This window comes from Athene cunicularia (genome assembly GCF_003259725.1).
Source record: "Athene cunicularia isolate RWA chromosome 4 unlocalized genomic scaffold, athCun1 chr4_part1, whole genome shotgun sequence".
NCBI classification, from domain to species: Eukaryota; Metazoa; Chordata; class Aves; order Strigiformes; family Strigidae; genus Athene; species Athene cunicularia.
The window spans coordinates 29,564,302-29,580,987 of record NW_020799098.1 but is presented as its reverse complement, the minus strand read 5'-3'; the positions used below and the strand labels follow the sequence as shown (position 1 = coordinate 29,580,987).

The 16,686-nt window shown below is 38.1% G+C and overlaps 1 protein-coding gene across 6 annotated transcripts in view; it reads left to right on the top strand.

Moving 5' to 3' along the window:
- The window catches only part of CLOCK (clock circadian regulator), a 54,271-nt gene extending 43,569 nt beyond the window's left edge, over nt 1–10,702 (top strand). For all 6 annotated transcript variants that reach the window (XM_026846745.1, XM_026846747.1, XM_026846748.1 and 3 more), the window contains 4 exons: nt 1,124–1,330; nt 2,508–2,716; nt 3,006–3,267; nt 5,221–10,702. In XM_026846745.1, coding sequence (XP_026702546.1) covers nt 1,124–1,330; nt 2,508–2,716; nt 3,006–3,267; nt 5,221–5,403 — 861 coding nt within the window. In that variant the 3' untranslated portion in view covers nt 5,404–10,702. The remainder of the gene's footprint in view (nt 1–1,123; nt 1,331–2,507; nt 2,717–3,005; nt 3,268–5,220) is intronic.
- The last annotated feature ends 5,984 nt before the right edge of the window (nt 10,703–16,686 follow it).

Sequence of the window (16,686 nt, the reverse complement as noted above, 5' to 3'; positions counted from 1 at the left end):
TTGAGGGCGCCAAATTCATACCTTTTTTTCCTTAAACTGTCCTACCGATGAGGCTGTGGTCTTCCTACACACCCTCCTGGTGAAGTGGTTCTACTTTGCATAGTATTCTGAAGTAGTTACTGAGCCAGAAAGACTACAAGTCTAGAGGATGCATTGCTCAGTCTAGCAGCTGACTACCTGATTTCTGTATTTTAACCAGTATTTTTTTTTCTAATTTTGTCATTCTCTTTTCAGCAGCTATCTTTGGGAGAAAATAATGACCCTATTTGGCTTTTCTAGTTAAAGAAAACCCTCCACTCCACAAAACTAAAAAATACCTTAATAATCTAAATGGTTTTGGTGTGGATTGTGAATAAAGAATAGAAAAAAATAATTCCTGGAAGTATTGAGTATGTTACTTAAATTCTGTTGGAAGAGTAGGAGTTTCTGGCATGTGCCATTTTCAGTGTTTTATCATGTCTAGCATAAGCCTGCCAGCAGTAGACTGCCTCAAAAGGAGAGATTCACAGTTCTTTTCCCATGCACTGTGGAGGGACCTGATTCAGGACTGTGGAAACGAGGGGACTTGTAATCTTTGGCATAACCTGTTGTAAAAGCTCAAATATGTTTTTGCTGAATTCAATTTATTGCAAAAATGTTGGAAAGTTCAATATAGTATAGTCATTGTGATTTCTTGATTGCCAAGGAAGATTACATTCTTGGTGCTATGCCTGGATCTATTGATTCTGAGATTTTCTTCATTTGAGTTAGTTTCACTGCTGGAGATCCTACAAATAGAAGTGTGATCTCAAATACATTTTGTCTTTAGACAGTTGTAGACTACATTATGTTAGTCTCCAAACAGTACTTTTTTTTAAAGAACAAATATTAAACCTTAATGTTTGTGGCTCTAGAAATCAGGATTCTGATTCTTATCAGTTACAGTAGCATCTCTGAACACTGACCTCATATGGGAGTTGGGCCTTTTGCTCTTGGTGGTTGCAATGCTGTTTCAACACTTCTAATAACTAAGATGAAACTTTATCTTATATTGATTTAAAATAATTAAGTTTAGTTTCTCTAAAACATTCTTGAACAATTAACAGATTTTTCTTAAAAGATAACTGGCGGAACTTTTTTTAAGATGTTCTTGCAGCAGTCAGCTTCTGGACTCAACTTTGGTTCTGTGCAGCTTGCTTCTGGAAGTTCTTCAAATGTTCAGCAGCTTACTCCAATAAACATGCAAAGTCAAGTTGTTCAGACGAATCAGACTCAAAGTGGGATGAACACAGGCCATATAAGTGCTCCACACATGGTACAGCAACAGCCTTTGCAGACTACTGCAACACAGGTAAAATTCTCATTATTGATTTTGCTGGATAGAATATATGCTGAAAACCATAGCTGAAACACAACAATAGCTTCCATGACATCCCCCTCACAAATATTTTTTGAACAACATTCTTTGAGTCATATTAATTTCTTCATGTTCCAGATTTTACAGTTGAAATACGATGTTCTTGATAATGCAATTTTGTTTTTATTGTAAGACTCAGGCACATAAATAATTAATAACAAGTAGGGGTTTTGAAAGACAAATAGCAAGAAAACTTTTAGCTTGCCTTTTTTTTGAATGTCTATGAATTTTCTATTGATAGAACACATAACATGAGATTTGTACTAGGTGAGTTTGACACCCAGTGTCCAGACAGCAAATAACTAGAAAAGCATAGGAACCGGACAGGCATATGTTGATGCTTCTGCAGTTGATTTTTCTGTTCTTCAGCAATTTCAGTCAGATGCCATGGGTGTGACATCTGTAATGCAATAGCCTTTTTTTTCTATAAGTTTACTCAGTTTCTTTTGATTCCATGTAAACTTTTGAAATCCACAGTATCTTGTAGGGAATTTTGCAGCTTTACTTTCTGTGAAATGTGATTATGTTTGTTTCTTAAACTTGTCACCCAGATCATATACTTGGAAACACATTGAGCAGCTATTCACTTTTCATTTTCTCAGTCATACATGATTTCAAAGTCCCCTGTCACATGTATTCCCAAAGAAGCCTGTTCTTCAAGCTGAACACTTCTGGTGGGTTTGACCATTTTTTGTATAAAGGCTCCTTATGCCTCCAATCTCTGTTGTCACCCTCCTCTGTAACGTTATGCAAATTCCATACTTTCTTTTTGAAATTTGTGAAGAGGCAGACTGGCAGTGGACAGCATTACCATCTCAGCAGTAAGCTAGTTCCAAATTTTCAAGTAAGAAATTTATCAATGTGAAAAATTCAGGAAAAAAATAACCTGAACAGGAGAAGCGGTTAATCTGAGAAATTTTCAGATGTCCAAGGGCCAGTCCCACCTCCAAATCCTCAGTCAGTAGAAATACCTCTGTACTTTAAATTAAGAATTCATTTGTAATAGCAAAACATGGGCAGTTGTGAAGTATGGGCAATAAAAATGAGGAGGACAGCTGTAATACCTGGCTGTTTTCAAATTACTCTCTCATAAAATATTTTTTCTTTTCAGCATAATCAACAAAATGTACTTAGTGGACATAATCAACAGTCTTCTCTTGCCAGTCAGTCACAGAACACAGTCCCGGCATCTTTGTATAACACTATGGTGATTTCTCAGCCAACAACAGGAAATGTGGTCCAGGTTCCTTCTAGCTTACCACAGAACAATAACCAGAATGCTGCTGCAGTAACCACTTTTACACAGGATAGACAAATCAGGTAAATCTTCAAGACCAATACTCAGATGACTTTCTGTAATTCTAGGCTTACATAGCTACAAAAAGAGGTAAAGTCGCACTAAAAAAAAATCACCTCATTTATTATTTAACTATATATGGATGCAACTGTTAAGTTAAACTTTGCCCAAACTAACAAGTTCACAGGCTTACCAAAACCCATGTTGTTATAGCAAAGTATGAACCTGACAAACCTGCATTTCTCAAGTGCACATGATGCCTGATTGTTCTTTTTTCCTAAAGGGACTCCAAATGTCTTTTTCTATCAACAGATTTTCTCAAGGTCAACAACTTGTAACAAAACTTGTCACAGCCCCAGTAGCATGTGGAGCAGTAATGGTACCAAGTACAATGTTTATGGGACAGGTGGTGACAGCATATCCCACTTTTGCTGCCCAACAGCAGCAGCCACAGACTTTGTCAATAACGCAACAGCAGCAGCAGCAAAGTCAGCAAGACCAGCAGCAGCAGCTCACCACTGTTCAGCAACCAGCTCAGCCGCAGCTGACCCAGCACCCCCAGCAGTTCCTACAGGTAATGCAGCATTCTCTACAAATTTTTCAAAGTCCTGACACTTTCAGCATTGCTAGCTTATCCTAGGGGTGCTTTATCTGAAAAAACAGCTTGCATTTTCTTTTCATTCACATATTAATGCAAGAGATATGAGAGATGATCTCAAACAGAATTGGTTGGGCTGGAAACCAGTATGCAGACCAAAGCAAGACATGTCCCCATAACTTGAGGCATGAACATCTGTCTAGGCTACAGCAAGTAACCTTGTAAGCAGAGAGTAGACAAGAACTTTATTTTAGTGGAGAAAGAAGAGAGATTGGATCAAAAGAGAAGGAAGGCAAAACCCAAGGAGTTTAGAGATAGGAAATCTCAAAAGGCAAAGAACCAGAAGATAGAAAGAATTGATGAGGCAATCTATTGCCACTTGATGCCAGTTAATCACTGGCACATAAGCTCACTGAGCAGGTGATGTTCATGAGAGAGATACAGTGGTAGCTAGAACACTAGAGAGGAAGTGCCTCCAAGAAGACATGGGTTAAAAAACATATTAATTTGGCCTCTGATGTTGCCTTCTCTAAAGAAAGATAAATTCTGTGTAACCATCATGATGGAGTTTGTGCACATTCTTAACATTCTTTAACTACTCTGGGAATGTAAATTTATTTTTTTACTCTTTAAATTAAAAGTCCTTATTTTGCAAGTATTTCTCACTATGTGTAGACTCCCATTCACATTAAATTTGGGATCCTGTGCATAGGTGGAATATATACAAATGCAGTAGGTAATTGGAGGCTTAACCTACATCTATATGCACAAGGAATGGTTTCAGTTCTGTTTAGGGCTGAGTAAAATTTTCTTTCACTAGGTCATTGACAGAAAATACTGCCTTGTTGAAAAAACCTCTCATGGAAACATACCGATTTCAGTCATGCATCAGGCAAAGGCTTTTCAGCTGCAAGCTGACTCTCAAAAAGATGGCTGACAAATACCTAGTGATTTGAATTTCAGCACTCATTCATGTAGTGGGAGACTCTTGAACTGAATCAAACCAGAGCACAATTTGAATGTGTTCCCTGACAAGTCAGATAAATGCTGTAACAACAGTGCTGTTTAGCCAGGTTGGTAGTGTCTGTATCTGTTTCTAAATTTAAAAGTTTGTACAATTTTGGCTTAATTCTGGTGAAACAGAAGCTTTGTAAAAGGTGATGATCTCCAAAGGTCTGTCCCTGTCCAAGAATTTCTTTATAGGCAGAAGTTTAGTGTTTTTAATACAAACTATTAAAGTGCTAGAATTTGAAGTGAAGCAAATGCTCTTTTAAAGGGGAGAAAAGTGCTTTTCCTGCCTTTGCTCACTGGAGCTTCTTACAGTCTGATTCTGCAGGTGCAGCAGTCGATGTAGTTTACTCTCCGCTGCAGAACGTGTTTCAGGATTGAGATGTCCAAGTGCATTTTCATGGCTTTTCTTCAGTAACCATCATCTTTTAGTTCTAAGAAGATGAATATTAAAACTAAATACTATTTCCAGTAGTAATAAATCTTCTTCAAAGTGGATGTTTAAGTCTGCAAATGTGACACTTTCTTTGAATGTTCGTTTTGGCTGTAGGGGATAAATGTGGTTTGTGCCAAGTCATGCCCTTTTTTTTCATTTGACTGCAATGACAGCCACCTGCACTTGTTCAAATAGATTCTTAAGCCCTGGTATGCTCTTATGGTTTGAAATGGAGACAAACTGCCATGTGTTCCTACCCACTGTCACAGGAAATTATGAAGACCAGTCACAGTTGCTTTATTAATTGGTCAGATGCTCTAATTAACTTTATTAGGATGAACTAATCTTTGCATTGTTTGCTCAGCTTAAACAACCATATCAAAAGTTTATTTTGATTGAACCCTTACGAAAAGTTAAAAAGCAGCTTAGGCCTATGTTTCTCAGTACATCAGGAAAACCAAACTTTTTCTATTTCCATGTTTTAGACATCCAGGTTACTTCACGGAAATCAGTCAGCTCAGCTTATCCTCTCTGCTGCTTTCCCACTACAACAAAGCACTTTTACTCAGTCCCACCACCAGCAGCATCAGTCTCAGCAGCAGCAGCAGCAACTTGCACGACACAGAACTGACAAGATGTCTGATCCTTCCAAAGTTCAGCCACAATAGTGTGGGGCTCTGCCTCTTTTTAAAGTAAACTATGAGGAGGGAGCTGCTCCACAAGCAGTTGCACTGAGGCTACAGAGGTAGCAGTACGAAGGCTTTCTAACATGGTGTTGAGATCTACTTCTAACTTCTGGAATCTGTTAAGAAAAGCCACAAGACGATGATGGGACATGGCCAACTTTGATAGTTGCCCCAGTTTCTGTGTTCTAAAGGATTTGCTGCCATGTGTTAATTTGTCCGGGTGAAATCGGAAAATGTGACTGAAATGCTGAAAATATTGGTATTTTTATCAATTCTGTACATTTTTAAAGTATTAAAATGGACATGGAGCAATGTTTGAATTAGCAGGAAAAAAAATGCCAGGAATATAGTCCAAAAACCATCTAATTTTTTTCAGATGATTATGGGACAGTAAATATTTTGAAAATGTTGTGTGAAATCTAGTTCTCTGTTGTACAGATGCTGTAAAATATTGTGTATATGTCTGCATAAAAGGAGAAAGAGCAAAATATTTTATATGATGCATGAAAATGTAATCTGTTATTCGTAGGTTTGAATATGTTTCCCTGAATTCTCACGCCATAGTCACACTAATGTTTTCCTCTGTTCTACCCTTTTGTTTACAACATGATGCATCATTATTTTCACCCGTAATGTGGGCACAAGTCTCTTGTTTGTGCTTTGTCTGTGATGTCAGGGTTTGTTTGGTGAGGTATAGTGTGTTGGTTAGTTGACTTCTTGAGGTTAAATTATTGATGAAACTGTTTGAACTGGTGATCATGCATCAGGGTTCAGGACATTCAGATTCATAAATATCATCCATCATTTCATAATTAATTCATCGTTTTATTTGAAAAATAGGAATTTGCACTGCTTTCTTGCGGATGGTTTGGAAATTTATTCCCCAGAGCTATCTTTTGATATAGTTCATAGTTGGAAATATTTATGTAAAAGGTTTAAAAAAAAAAAAGACAGTAATTTTCAAGAATGTTTCAGTTATAGGAGTAATTTGCACAAAAATATATTTACATTTAATAACCTTTTGGGCACTTTTTAACCACTTTCTCTGTGGTAAGAATTGTAACTTGTTAAAATGTGTTGGAATCTTTTTATTCTCCTTCAAAAATTAGTCAGAACTAATTCAGGGTCATTTTAACAACAACAACAAACCCATAGTGCCTTGATTTTAATTCAGGTGATAATGTTGAACATCTTGAATTGCAATGTCTTGAATCTGTAACCATTTTCAATTTTGAAGTCTTAGTACATTGTCAACCAAACTTGTGTATTTACTTCATAGATATTTCTGTATTGTGTTGATTTCAATAATGGTCTGAGTTGAGACCATGAGCATTTTTGAGTGGTACTCTCCCTCAAACACTAGCCAGAAACAGAGAAGTCTAAAATCTCAGATCTTGAAGGTAATACTCTTAAAAGATCAGAAAATCTAGAAGTACAGAACTCCTTTTGCAGGAGAAGGAATAGTAAGCTGATTTTTTGGGAGCTTTTTCTGATATATTTTTTTTTTTAAATAATTTTGGTAGCATTTAAAGTGTATTTTAGGGGAGATCATGATTGCATTTAACACTACCAGGCTATTGATTTAAGAGATATCACTGAACTAAGACTTCAGAAGGCAACTTCACTTTATAAAGAAAATAAAAAGTTCCAACAGATGTGCTATTTTAAGTAAATGTTCAGTAGGTTTTAGGGTACTAGTTTGTGGAAACCAGAACTTCAGAAGAAAATGAATAAATGCTGATCTGATAATTAAAAACAAAAACAGTAAAAGCAGTTAAAATTAGTACTAGGGAGAGAAAGCTGGGTAAATCTTGAATACCGAGGAGGGAGCTGAGTGAATGTAACTAAATGGTGATGGACTGTTTTGTACTATGAAGCAGTTTGATTGTATTACTGGATGAACCAAACCCACAGGAAGATAATACCAGTTTAGCCAAGCATTGGATACAGTTGGTTACATTTTGAGGCTAGCCTGTGCCTCTGAACATGTCCCACCATTAGATCTTTGTTATTCCCCGGTTATAAACCAAGAGTTCGACACCAAAAAGCAGAGTAGTGAACAAGGAAGGAGAGCATGATAAACAGTACCAAAGAGAATCAGATTGCTTTCTGCTCCAGGAAGCCTCTTGCAACCTGGAGCAAGGAGCCAATACCAAACATAGCAAGGAACACTTCCCCTTCTTTAAAGGGATTTCTGGCTTCTCTGGGCTAGAATAACTGTCAGAAACCTGCTTCTGCAAAATTCTCTGTAAAGAAATCCTGCCTTGCTCTACTATCCCTACCACACCATTCCACCTCTTTCTAAATTAAGCTGCGTTGACTAGAGGTCTGTGCTTATCAGTACTTTTGCTTAATGGAAAATAGGTTAGGTAAATTTTTTTTAACCAATTACAATAATAATATAGCACTAAAAAGAAAACTGGGAGAGCTTTAATAGTGCTGTTAGAACTATTGAATAGTGGTAAAATAGGTTTATTAAGCTATTATACTGAGAATTACAGAAAATAGAGATACCAGCCAGACGGTTAATGATGCAGCTTTTTATATAAAGCTTCATTTAAACGTCTTTTCCCATTTCCCCCTTCCCAGATACTCTGGTGTGCTGCTACAAGTCTGTCAGTAAAAAGGCTAAACTAGGTGAGGGAGAAATTAGATGATGACAATAGCACGGCTGCTGAAAGAGAACTATAGAAATGTATGCTTTGATCAAGAAGCTTTCTGTAACCTCAGAGAGAGGTCATTCAATTACAGAACTACCAGCTAGTAGAGAAAGTATAGAAGATGGGAAAATTCAAAGAAACTGGAAAAATACAGCACGCGTTTGAAAAATTCCTGCCATGAATCAGGCGAACTTTTTACAAAAACAAGTATGTAGAACTTGGTCCACATTCTGTGCAAGTATGCAGATGCTTTGTTTCACAGCTAGTGACTAAAAAGTGTATATTTAAAGGGTCTGCAGGCTTCCCCTGTTGCTGAACCAATTGCTGAACTGTCCTTCATTTTTAGTGGGAAGAGGACCAGGCTATTACCTCTTTCTTAATCAGCCTTTTGCTTCTGCCCGACTCATTTACTACAGTTATAGACTTATTTGCAACATCCTAATAAATAGCATGATAATGAATGCTGTGATGCTGCAGGTTCTAGAGTGTAAATGTTACAGAATGACTCTGACAGAAGGGAAGGAGTCTGTTAAGGAGAGGATTGTATTTATGAAGTAACGAGCTGGTGGTACATAATGGAGTGAAAAAGATGGGATAGTTGCATGGAGTTTAGGAGACAGACATTGTTTGCCTGCGATGGGTGAGGATTTGAAGAAAAGCTTCTAGGATAACTTCAGAGAAAAAGAATATAGCTATTTTTATATTATATTTAATATATATTATATTTGTATATAAATATGAAAGGATTCTAGTAGGAGCTCTCCATATGCCTTCAATTTCATCTAGAAGGTTTACCTTCTGCACTACGGTTCCAGTGTGTCACCACCTTCTGTGGGCATCTTGCCTACTGCCAAACACCAAAATTAGTAACCCAGTATCCTTACAAGAGATAGGTTTCGTTTCAGCTTTATGTGAAAATGAATAAAATAAAGCTATATCAGGCAGTTTTTCACAGAAAAAGAAATTCTTTTAAGATTCAAATAGCACTTTCTCTCTTTTTTTTTTTTTGAGTAATAACAAGCACTTTACTGAAAAGACTATTTGAAAACAGTTTATTTCTTTAGTCAGTGAAACTGTTAAAAAGGGGGGGGCATCAAGGAATAACATGCATAAAACTGTCAAGAGAGACATTTCTGGAAAATGTTTCTTTAATATGGTGATCCTTTGAGGCTCAAAGTGCAAGATTAAAAAGGCTTCTAAAACCAGTTGGCTTTGTGTTTTATATGGCCAGGGGAAGGGATTAATGATGATAGCTTCCTTGGAAGGAGACTTTTTAAGTTGCACAGTTGCCTATGAGAGAGAATCATCTGGAGGCTTCTTTGCCTGCTCAGTAGTTGTAAGTGTCCCTTAGGATTACAATTTGTGTGAAAATGTTCTGAAGGTTTTAAGATGTGGCCTTTTTCAAATGTTAAAGTTGATTCAAGAACCATTTATATTTTCAGAGATTTAACCCAGGTATTGTTATGAGTGTTTTAAATGTCGTGGCATCAGGAGATGTCAAACATGTCAGATTCGTAAGTTTCTTTATTTGAAATCATTATTAAAATAAGATGTACAGTCAGAGGGCTGGAAAAATGGTTATTTTGATTAAAAGGGAAAAGAGACTAGTTTTAATAATTAACCTTTTATTTTTTTACTTATCCCTGGTGGAAGAAAGTTAAAGAGAATTAAATGAATTGGATTAAAAAAGACATATTTAAACAAATTGTAGTAGATGAGACAACTGTGAGAGGACATTTGAAATTGTTGTCATCCATGAGACTGGATAGTTGCTTTTTCACTGTCATGATTTTTAACACTACATTCCTTGTCTTTTTTTCTTTTTTGTTTTTAAACAGGTGATTTTAAGCTCTGCTATGCTTCATGCTATGTCATCTGCATGAACTTTGCCAGCATGATATGCTATATTCAAAGAAGATGTACCTAAATAAAAAGGGGGGGGGGGAAACACAAAACACTGTGTCTGAACAAAATACTGTATGGCCTAATTTAAAAGACCCCAGCTAAGACTGAGAGATGCTGCATTAATAGACAATCAATGGGTAATTATTTATGAAACATTTTTGGGAACGGTCTTAAAGATGTTACTGCTTTGAAAGCAGTTGGTGAGTTGTCTTTTTTAACAAGAAAGGTAAAAATTATTTATTTTCAAATATATCAGATTGAATTTTGAGTTTTTAAGCAGTGTTGATTTCACAGTGTCTTGGGTTTCAGTTTTGTATTTTTTTAACTGGCATTAGATTTGTACACATAAAAGAAAACAAACAAAAACCCTAGTGCCGCTCATATTGACGTCAGGAAATGTAGATACAGTTCCCTGGTGTTCATGTGACCATTACTAACTGTCAATTTTTTAACTGAATAAATGTAACTCATTTAAAATTTTGTTTTTTGTAGCTTCTAAGGTTCTAGAAGTTTTTTTTTTTCTGAGTTGCTTGATGTCAGTTTTATCCCAGTTTCACAGTGAAGCACTCTCTTACCCTTCCCATGACTGTAATGAAAGCACTCTCGCTTCCCCACCCACAGAACCGACTTGTGAGAAGTTGCTTGATGTTGATTTTATCCTCTCTCCCCTACCCGGGCAAATGACTTGTGAGATTTCAGTAAAAACACATACTGTATTTTTTTTCCTTGTCTTATCTCTGTATCTCTTTATAAATTGATGCCCCACTGTAAAGGCTAGAGACCTTTGATTTGTGTATTTACATTACCGCCTTGGAATTTACTCATGCAGCACTTCTTTGAATGTGCACAACTTAAAACTACTTTTATATCTTCACGTGCACAGTCCCTGTTCTCTCCAGATGATGGAGCAGCACTGCAAAGAGTTTGTATGCACACCAGGGTGTTCATCGAGCATAGCCCTTCCCTTACTTTCTGGCATGGGCAAAACACCCATCTTTTAATTCTTTCAACTTCCCTCCCAGGGTATTCCTTCTGCTTGTGAATTGTCAAAGAAGAATATTTTTAAAGGAGTAGAGGTGATCAGAAATGTCAGCTGTGCCACTGAAAAAGGAAGCAGAGGCTTGCATTTAGCTGAGAGTACAGCTCAGAGCATACCACTCTTGCTTTGAAGAGTTGTGTGATAACATGTACCCTGTCAGGGTGGTCTTACCCTTCCTCCCTGATCCTTTTGCACTGATCAAAGTGTTTATGTCAATAATTTGAAATTAATTAAATGTTCAAGGAAAGGTGGGAGGGGAGGGAAGGAAATCCTGTAATTGAAGCTGGATACCTGGAGAAAATGATAAATATGCTTAGCCATTTTTAAAGTCTGTAGTTCTTTAGTGTGATATTACACAGATGCCCATGTGAAGAGACTGATCTTTTGCCTTCGGGAATTAAATTATACTTGTCCAAGTTGTATATTACTTCTATATGCCATAAACTCCTGTGCCCAGGAGTCACAACAAAATTAGCTATAGAAGTGCCGTAATTGTAGTTAAAAATCTGTCAACACCCACCAGCGATAAGACCAATAGCATGTGGCAAACAAGATAATCAGTTTTCTTAAAATTGAACTTTGGAAATATCAATATATTTTTCCATAAACTTATCAAGAAGAAGAGCTGTAATAAGTGCTGCCACACCTGAAGCAATGCTGTTCAAATGCCTTTTTGCTGTCATGCAAACATAGAAACAAAACCCATGCTTATACGAGAATGCAACTGTTAAGTACTTGTAAAGATTAGCAATCCAAAGGTTAAATTGCACTCCTGAGTCTCAGGCATTAGTGATATAAGTTCCAGAACATTTCAGTTGTTGGAGGGTAACATAGTAAGAATAAAAATTTCCACCAGCTAGTCTTACTAGCATTCTTCGTAGCACACTGTCTATATCACTGTCAGACCCTTTGGCAACTATGTTTTCACTTGGGAAGTAAATTTAAGCAATCCAGAGGAAATACTCATCTATGGTACATGCCACATATAGATGGAAATGTTATAGGTTAAACATAACCTGTATCTACATTAGCAAAAGGCTGTTGTCGTAACTTGCCAAGAGTGCTGACTTCAGAGGCTTGTACAAGGTCATCTGTGGAGAAATGTCATGTCAGTATGGCAAGTGCCATTACATCATTTTTTTCCATATCTCTGGAAATTAAGGATAATTTGTGTTATATTAGGATGAAACTGCCTGATCCTCTTAATTCAAGATTGGAGATTTTTATTTTTTTTTTTAGTACACAGTATCTGGGACTAACATGTATAGGCTCAACCACCTTCCTGGAAATGTGTTGTAAATCTGCTCACGTGAATACAATGGCAGCGTTCCAGCTGCTGCGCAGCCTGCTGGAGGTGCAGCTGAGGTGAGGGGAAGGCTCTGCAGCAGCAACCTGCCTCTTACAGCATTGGGTGAATAGCGCCCCTCATTAACTTTCAAGTTCCCAGGCTTGGTATCTGGCTAATATATCTCAAAGCAGCAAGCCCAAGCACCCACCCAGCACATACGCACCTGGTAGCATTACCCTAGGAAGAGCAGGCTTGCTTGTGAACTGGACCTACTGTACTTTGGTTCCATAGGTTTCCTTTGAAAAAAACTTTGTCCTGGCAGGGCAGAAGATTAGACGTTTACCTTAATCTTCACTTACTGCACTTTGCCACATACCCTGGAATGAGACAGGCTTTACCTAAGGGTTGGGAATAACAAGCACAAGCTTTTCTGATTTTAAACATCTCAGTTGACATAAGATTTTTTTTCATCCCAGTACAGCTGACCATCCTTTTGTTCGTTGCCTAGAAATGAGTACCTGCAGGCAGTGTGCACTTTTAAACTGCTGTGTGCACATGCAGTCAAAGATGCAAAATCCTGCTTTAGAGGCTGCTTTGGAGCCTCCTTTGGCAGCGACTGAAATCAGCTGCATCTCACCCAGCAGGGAGAGCTTGCAGGATAGATGGGAAACCTGTGGTTGACAGTTCCTATGTCCCATGTTGCAGATGCAATGATTTGCAGAGCCTTCCCTTCAACACCTAAACAGGTACTGGCTGCATTTTACATTCTCCAGCTACAAGAGAACAAGAAATTGCATGGGACTGTGGCAAGGTAACTAGCAGAAGTTTTAATTGTTTCTTTCATAAAGTGTGAGGCAACTCTCAAACTTACCTCCATCTAAAAAGGAAATGACATTATTTAATAACTTTTTTCTATATTCCTGAAAAGCTAGGCCTTGGCTGGCTACTGTACCAATCAGCTCCTTCTCCAAAAGTACCATCATCTAGGAAAAGTACCACCATCTAGGAAGTGGCTATGTGTCATGCCTCAGGACAGAAGCATGATAAAGTTGCGTGGGACACATTGCCCCACCAGTACAGCATCAAACCTGCTTTGTCATCTTGAACCTTGAGATCTTGCAGTTCCCAGCCCTGAAAATGGCTCCTCCAACCTCCCCAAGACCAGTTCAAACACTGCTACTGCAGGGCTGAACTACAGGTGCAGTTCTGTTTCTTCCACAGGAGCATGCTGATACAGCCAAAAGCACTAAACTGCCCTTCCCAAGTGCTTGGCTACGATTTCATAGCTTGAGCATCTCTGCAAACATTGTATCTCCCCTGCTCCCAATCTGACCAGACACAGATTCTGCTCAGCCTTGGTGCCTGAACATACAGGCTTAGTATTCCTGCAGGTTGGCAAATAACTTGTCAGGACGGTATCTCCGAAGAGAAGAAGCCAGTGCTACAGCTAACTGCTGAAAAGACAAAATAATCCATTCCCATATGCCCAGCTCCACTATTAAACACATTTCAGTTCACTAAGGATCTGTTGCAGATGAAGGTCTCTCACACGGTTATGATTTAATTCAATTTAAGATTTATTAATGGTGTGAGGTAGATCAAAGGTTAAATTTTAGCAGCTCTTAATGGTTGATTGATTTTAAAATTATCAGAGTGATTTGGTAAATTGTTATAATTAAAATAGCAACCTGATTATAGATTTGAGAATGACAAGATTACAAGACATTCTGAATCAAAGTATATGTATATATGTAAAACACAAGACATACACACAGAGTGCAGAAATATTTGGATATCCAGTGAAATATAAACATCCACACTCTAAAGGTAAACGTGTGTCAACACATAGATAGGTAAAGAGGTGGATGGAAGAGGCTAGCCTATAGTTAAAATTTCCCTCTTCTCAAGTTCAAAGCAAATACAATGCATCAGTACTTCTCAACAAGTGGTAATTGAGAGTCAAGAAGAAGTCTGACTTCACCCTGGCCTTCTACTGCCTTGTGGGCAGACAATCTTCAAACTACAAGAAGTCTGAGCCAGAGGCATCCCAGCTCAGGGGAGATGCTGGTCACAGCCCACTGAGATCCAGAAGAGCTCAAAGATTCACTTAGAATCACTGTCTGTAGGGTCCAAGGTAATTGACTTTCATCAGGTAATTTTCCATTTCAGCCCAACTCGGATGAAGTAATACTCTGGTACTCTCCCTCCACCGGTTGCACAGGCCCAGAACTTGCTAAATCCTGGAGTTCTGATATCACTCATTTTGGGCCATGACCAAAGGGAACCACAGTCACTGTAGCATTGGTCCAGATCTTTTCATCTTCTGCCTTCAGCATCTCCTGCACAGGGCATTTTACCTCACTCCCCAATGTGTTTTAGCTCTAGTAAGCAGGCTTGTGTCATCTTACCAACAACGTACTTCTGTCTTCAATTAAGACCCACTCCTTTAAGGAAAGTATGAGCAAAGGAAATGCTTTAACAAAACCTGGAAGTTTTTGATGTAAACTCACCCTAGAGGGCAAGACGACACTTTATTTATATATATATTTATATATATATATATGTATGTATGTATGTATGTAGGCACATACGCACACTCCTTAAGATAATACCTGTACATCAGGTATGCAGGTATTTCAAGACAGAGGAGTGCCACACACCTCTCTAATGGCAATGCACTAGAAGCACAAGAAAGAAGTATGATGAAAGCTGCTAAAATCCCAACCCCTGCACCAGGCAGCAGTCAAGAGAGATACCTGGGGTGCGAGTGCTGAGGGACACTGTGGAAGGACACCCTTTGTGCTGGAGACAGTGCAGCAGACACCATGCTGCTGAAAATACATCAGTGGAGTTCTCCATCACTTTCATCTGGCTTTGGTTACCCCCTGACTTGATTCTTCAAATTGTGAAAAATTCCAACAGGCACTTCACAATATTAAATCACTATAACTAGTAGCAATTACTAAAGTGCCTTTCAAAGCTTTCACTAAAATTTCACAAGTTATCTGATTTTATAATAGATTTCCAAGAATAAACCAATGTTTGTGCTTTAAAAAAAAAAAAAAAAAAAAAAAAAAAAAAGAAAAAAGACTGACTCCTACCTGCCTAGCTAGCACTAGAGAGCAGCCAGACACATTGCTGTGACTGGACAAAAGCAGTAGTTGGCATCATGTGTAAGTCTGTAATAGTAAAATATACATGTGGAAGTTGCAGAGGTTTGTTCTGCAACTTTATGCTTAACCTCTACAAACTCACTGAATAGCTTCACTTTTCTGTTGATCCTCACAGAATCACTGAATCATCTAGGTTGAAAAACTTAAAGATCACCTGGTCCAACCATTAACCTAACACCAACTGTTCTCAACTACAAAAAATCCCAACTGTTTTCATATCAAAGCAGCACATATGAAGTTTGGAAAGCTTCCTTCTACATTACAATATGGCCAATTGGTTTGGCTTTTTGGATTCTGAACAAGAATTTTCAGCAGGATAAACAACAGTCCCACAGTAACTTTACCCAGGACACATCCCTGTGAAGGCACTGTACTCCAGTGGCACCACTGTTGACAAGCAGTTGTGCAGTAAACAGTTAACTAAGTTCAGGCTCTTCCCTAGTCTTCCTTCCCTGTTCCTGCCCTGTTTTAACATGACCTCTGCTACACATCCCCCCCACCACAGCAACAGAAACAGCCTGTGTTCCCAGGCTGTGGGAAAGGAGCAGCTGCAGGTTTTGCCTACAATGTTTGGTTCCAAAGAAAACAAAAAGAACCACAGCAAAAACCCAAAAAACCACACCACCAAACCAAGGCAGTGCCTGACATAGTAATTAGCAATGGTACAGTCAGCAGCACTCTTCCTTCAGGCCAAGACATGAACATTTAGACCTGGAGCCTGAAATTGTAGGCTGTTTTCATATCACTGTGCATGACAGGCATTGCACTGCTGCAGTCTGAGAGAAATGGGGCATGAAGGGGTTTTCTTTGCAGAGAAGCCTGAAAGAGCTACAAATTTTTGTGAGCTACAAATGGAATGGTCAAATTTGTAATGCTCCATACTACTTCAGCTTCAGTAAAAGGCAGATTCAAAATATTAGAAACTGTATCTTCTATTTTACAAGACTGCTACTGAGTAGATCTTAGTGGGTTATTTAAGCTATTAGCTCAGAATCCAAATCATCACTGAAGAGCAGAGAAAAGCATGTATTTCTGCAACCCGTATCTTCAGTGGTCAACATTTTCAAGGTCTTTAAAACTCCACCATTTATCGGTATCCAAAATAAATTTAGTAAACTTTCCTCAACTGAAGTACATAATTACTAGGTAAACCTTTGTGGCAGGAATTATGGGAACCAAAAACAATACTGAAAATAAATT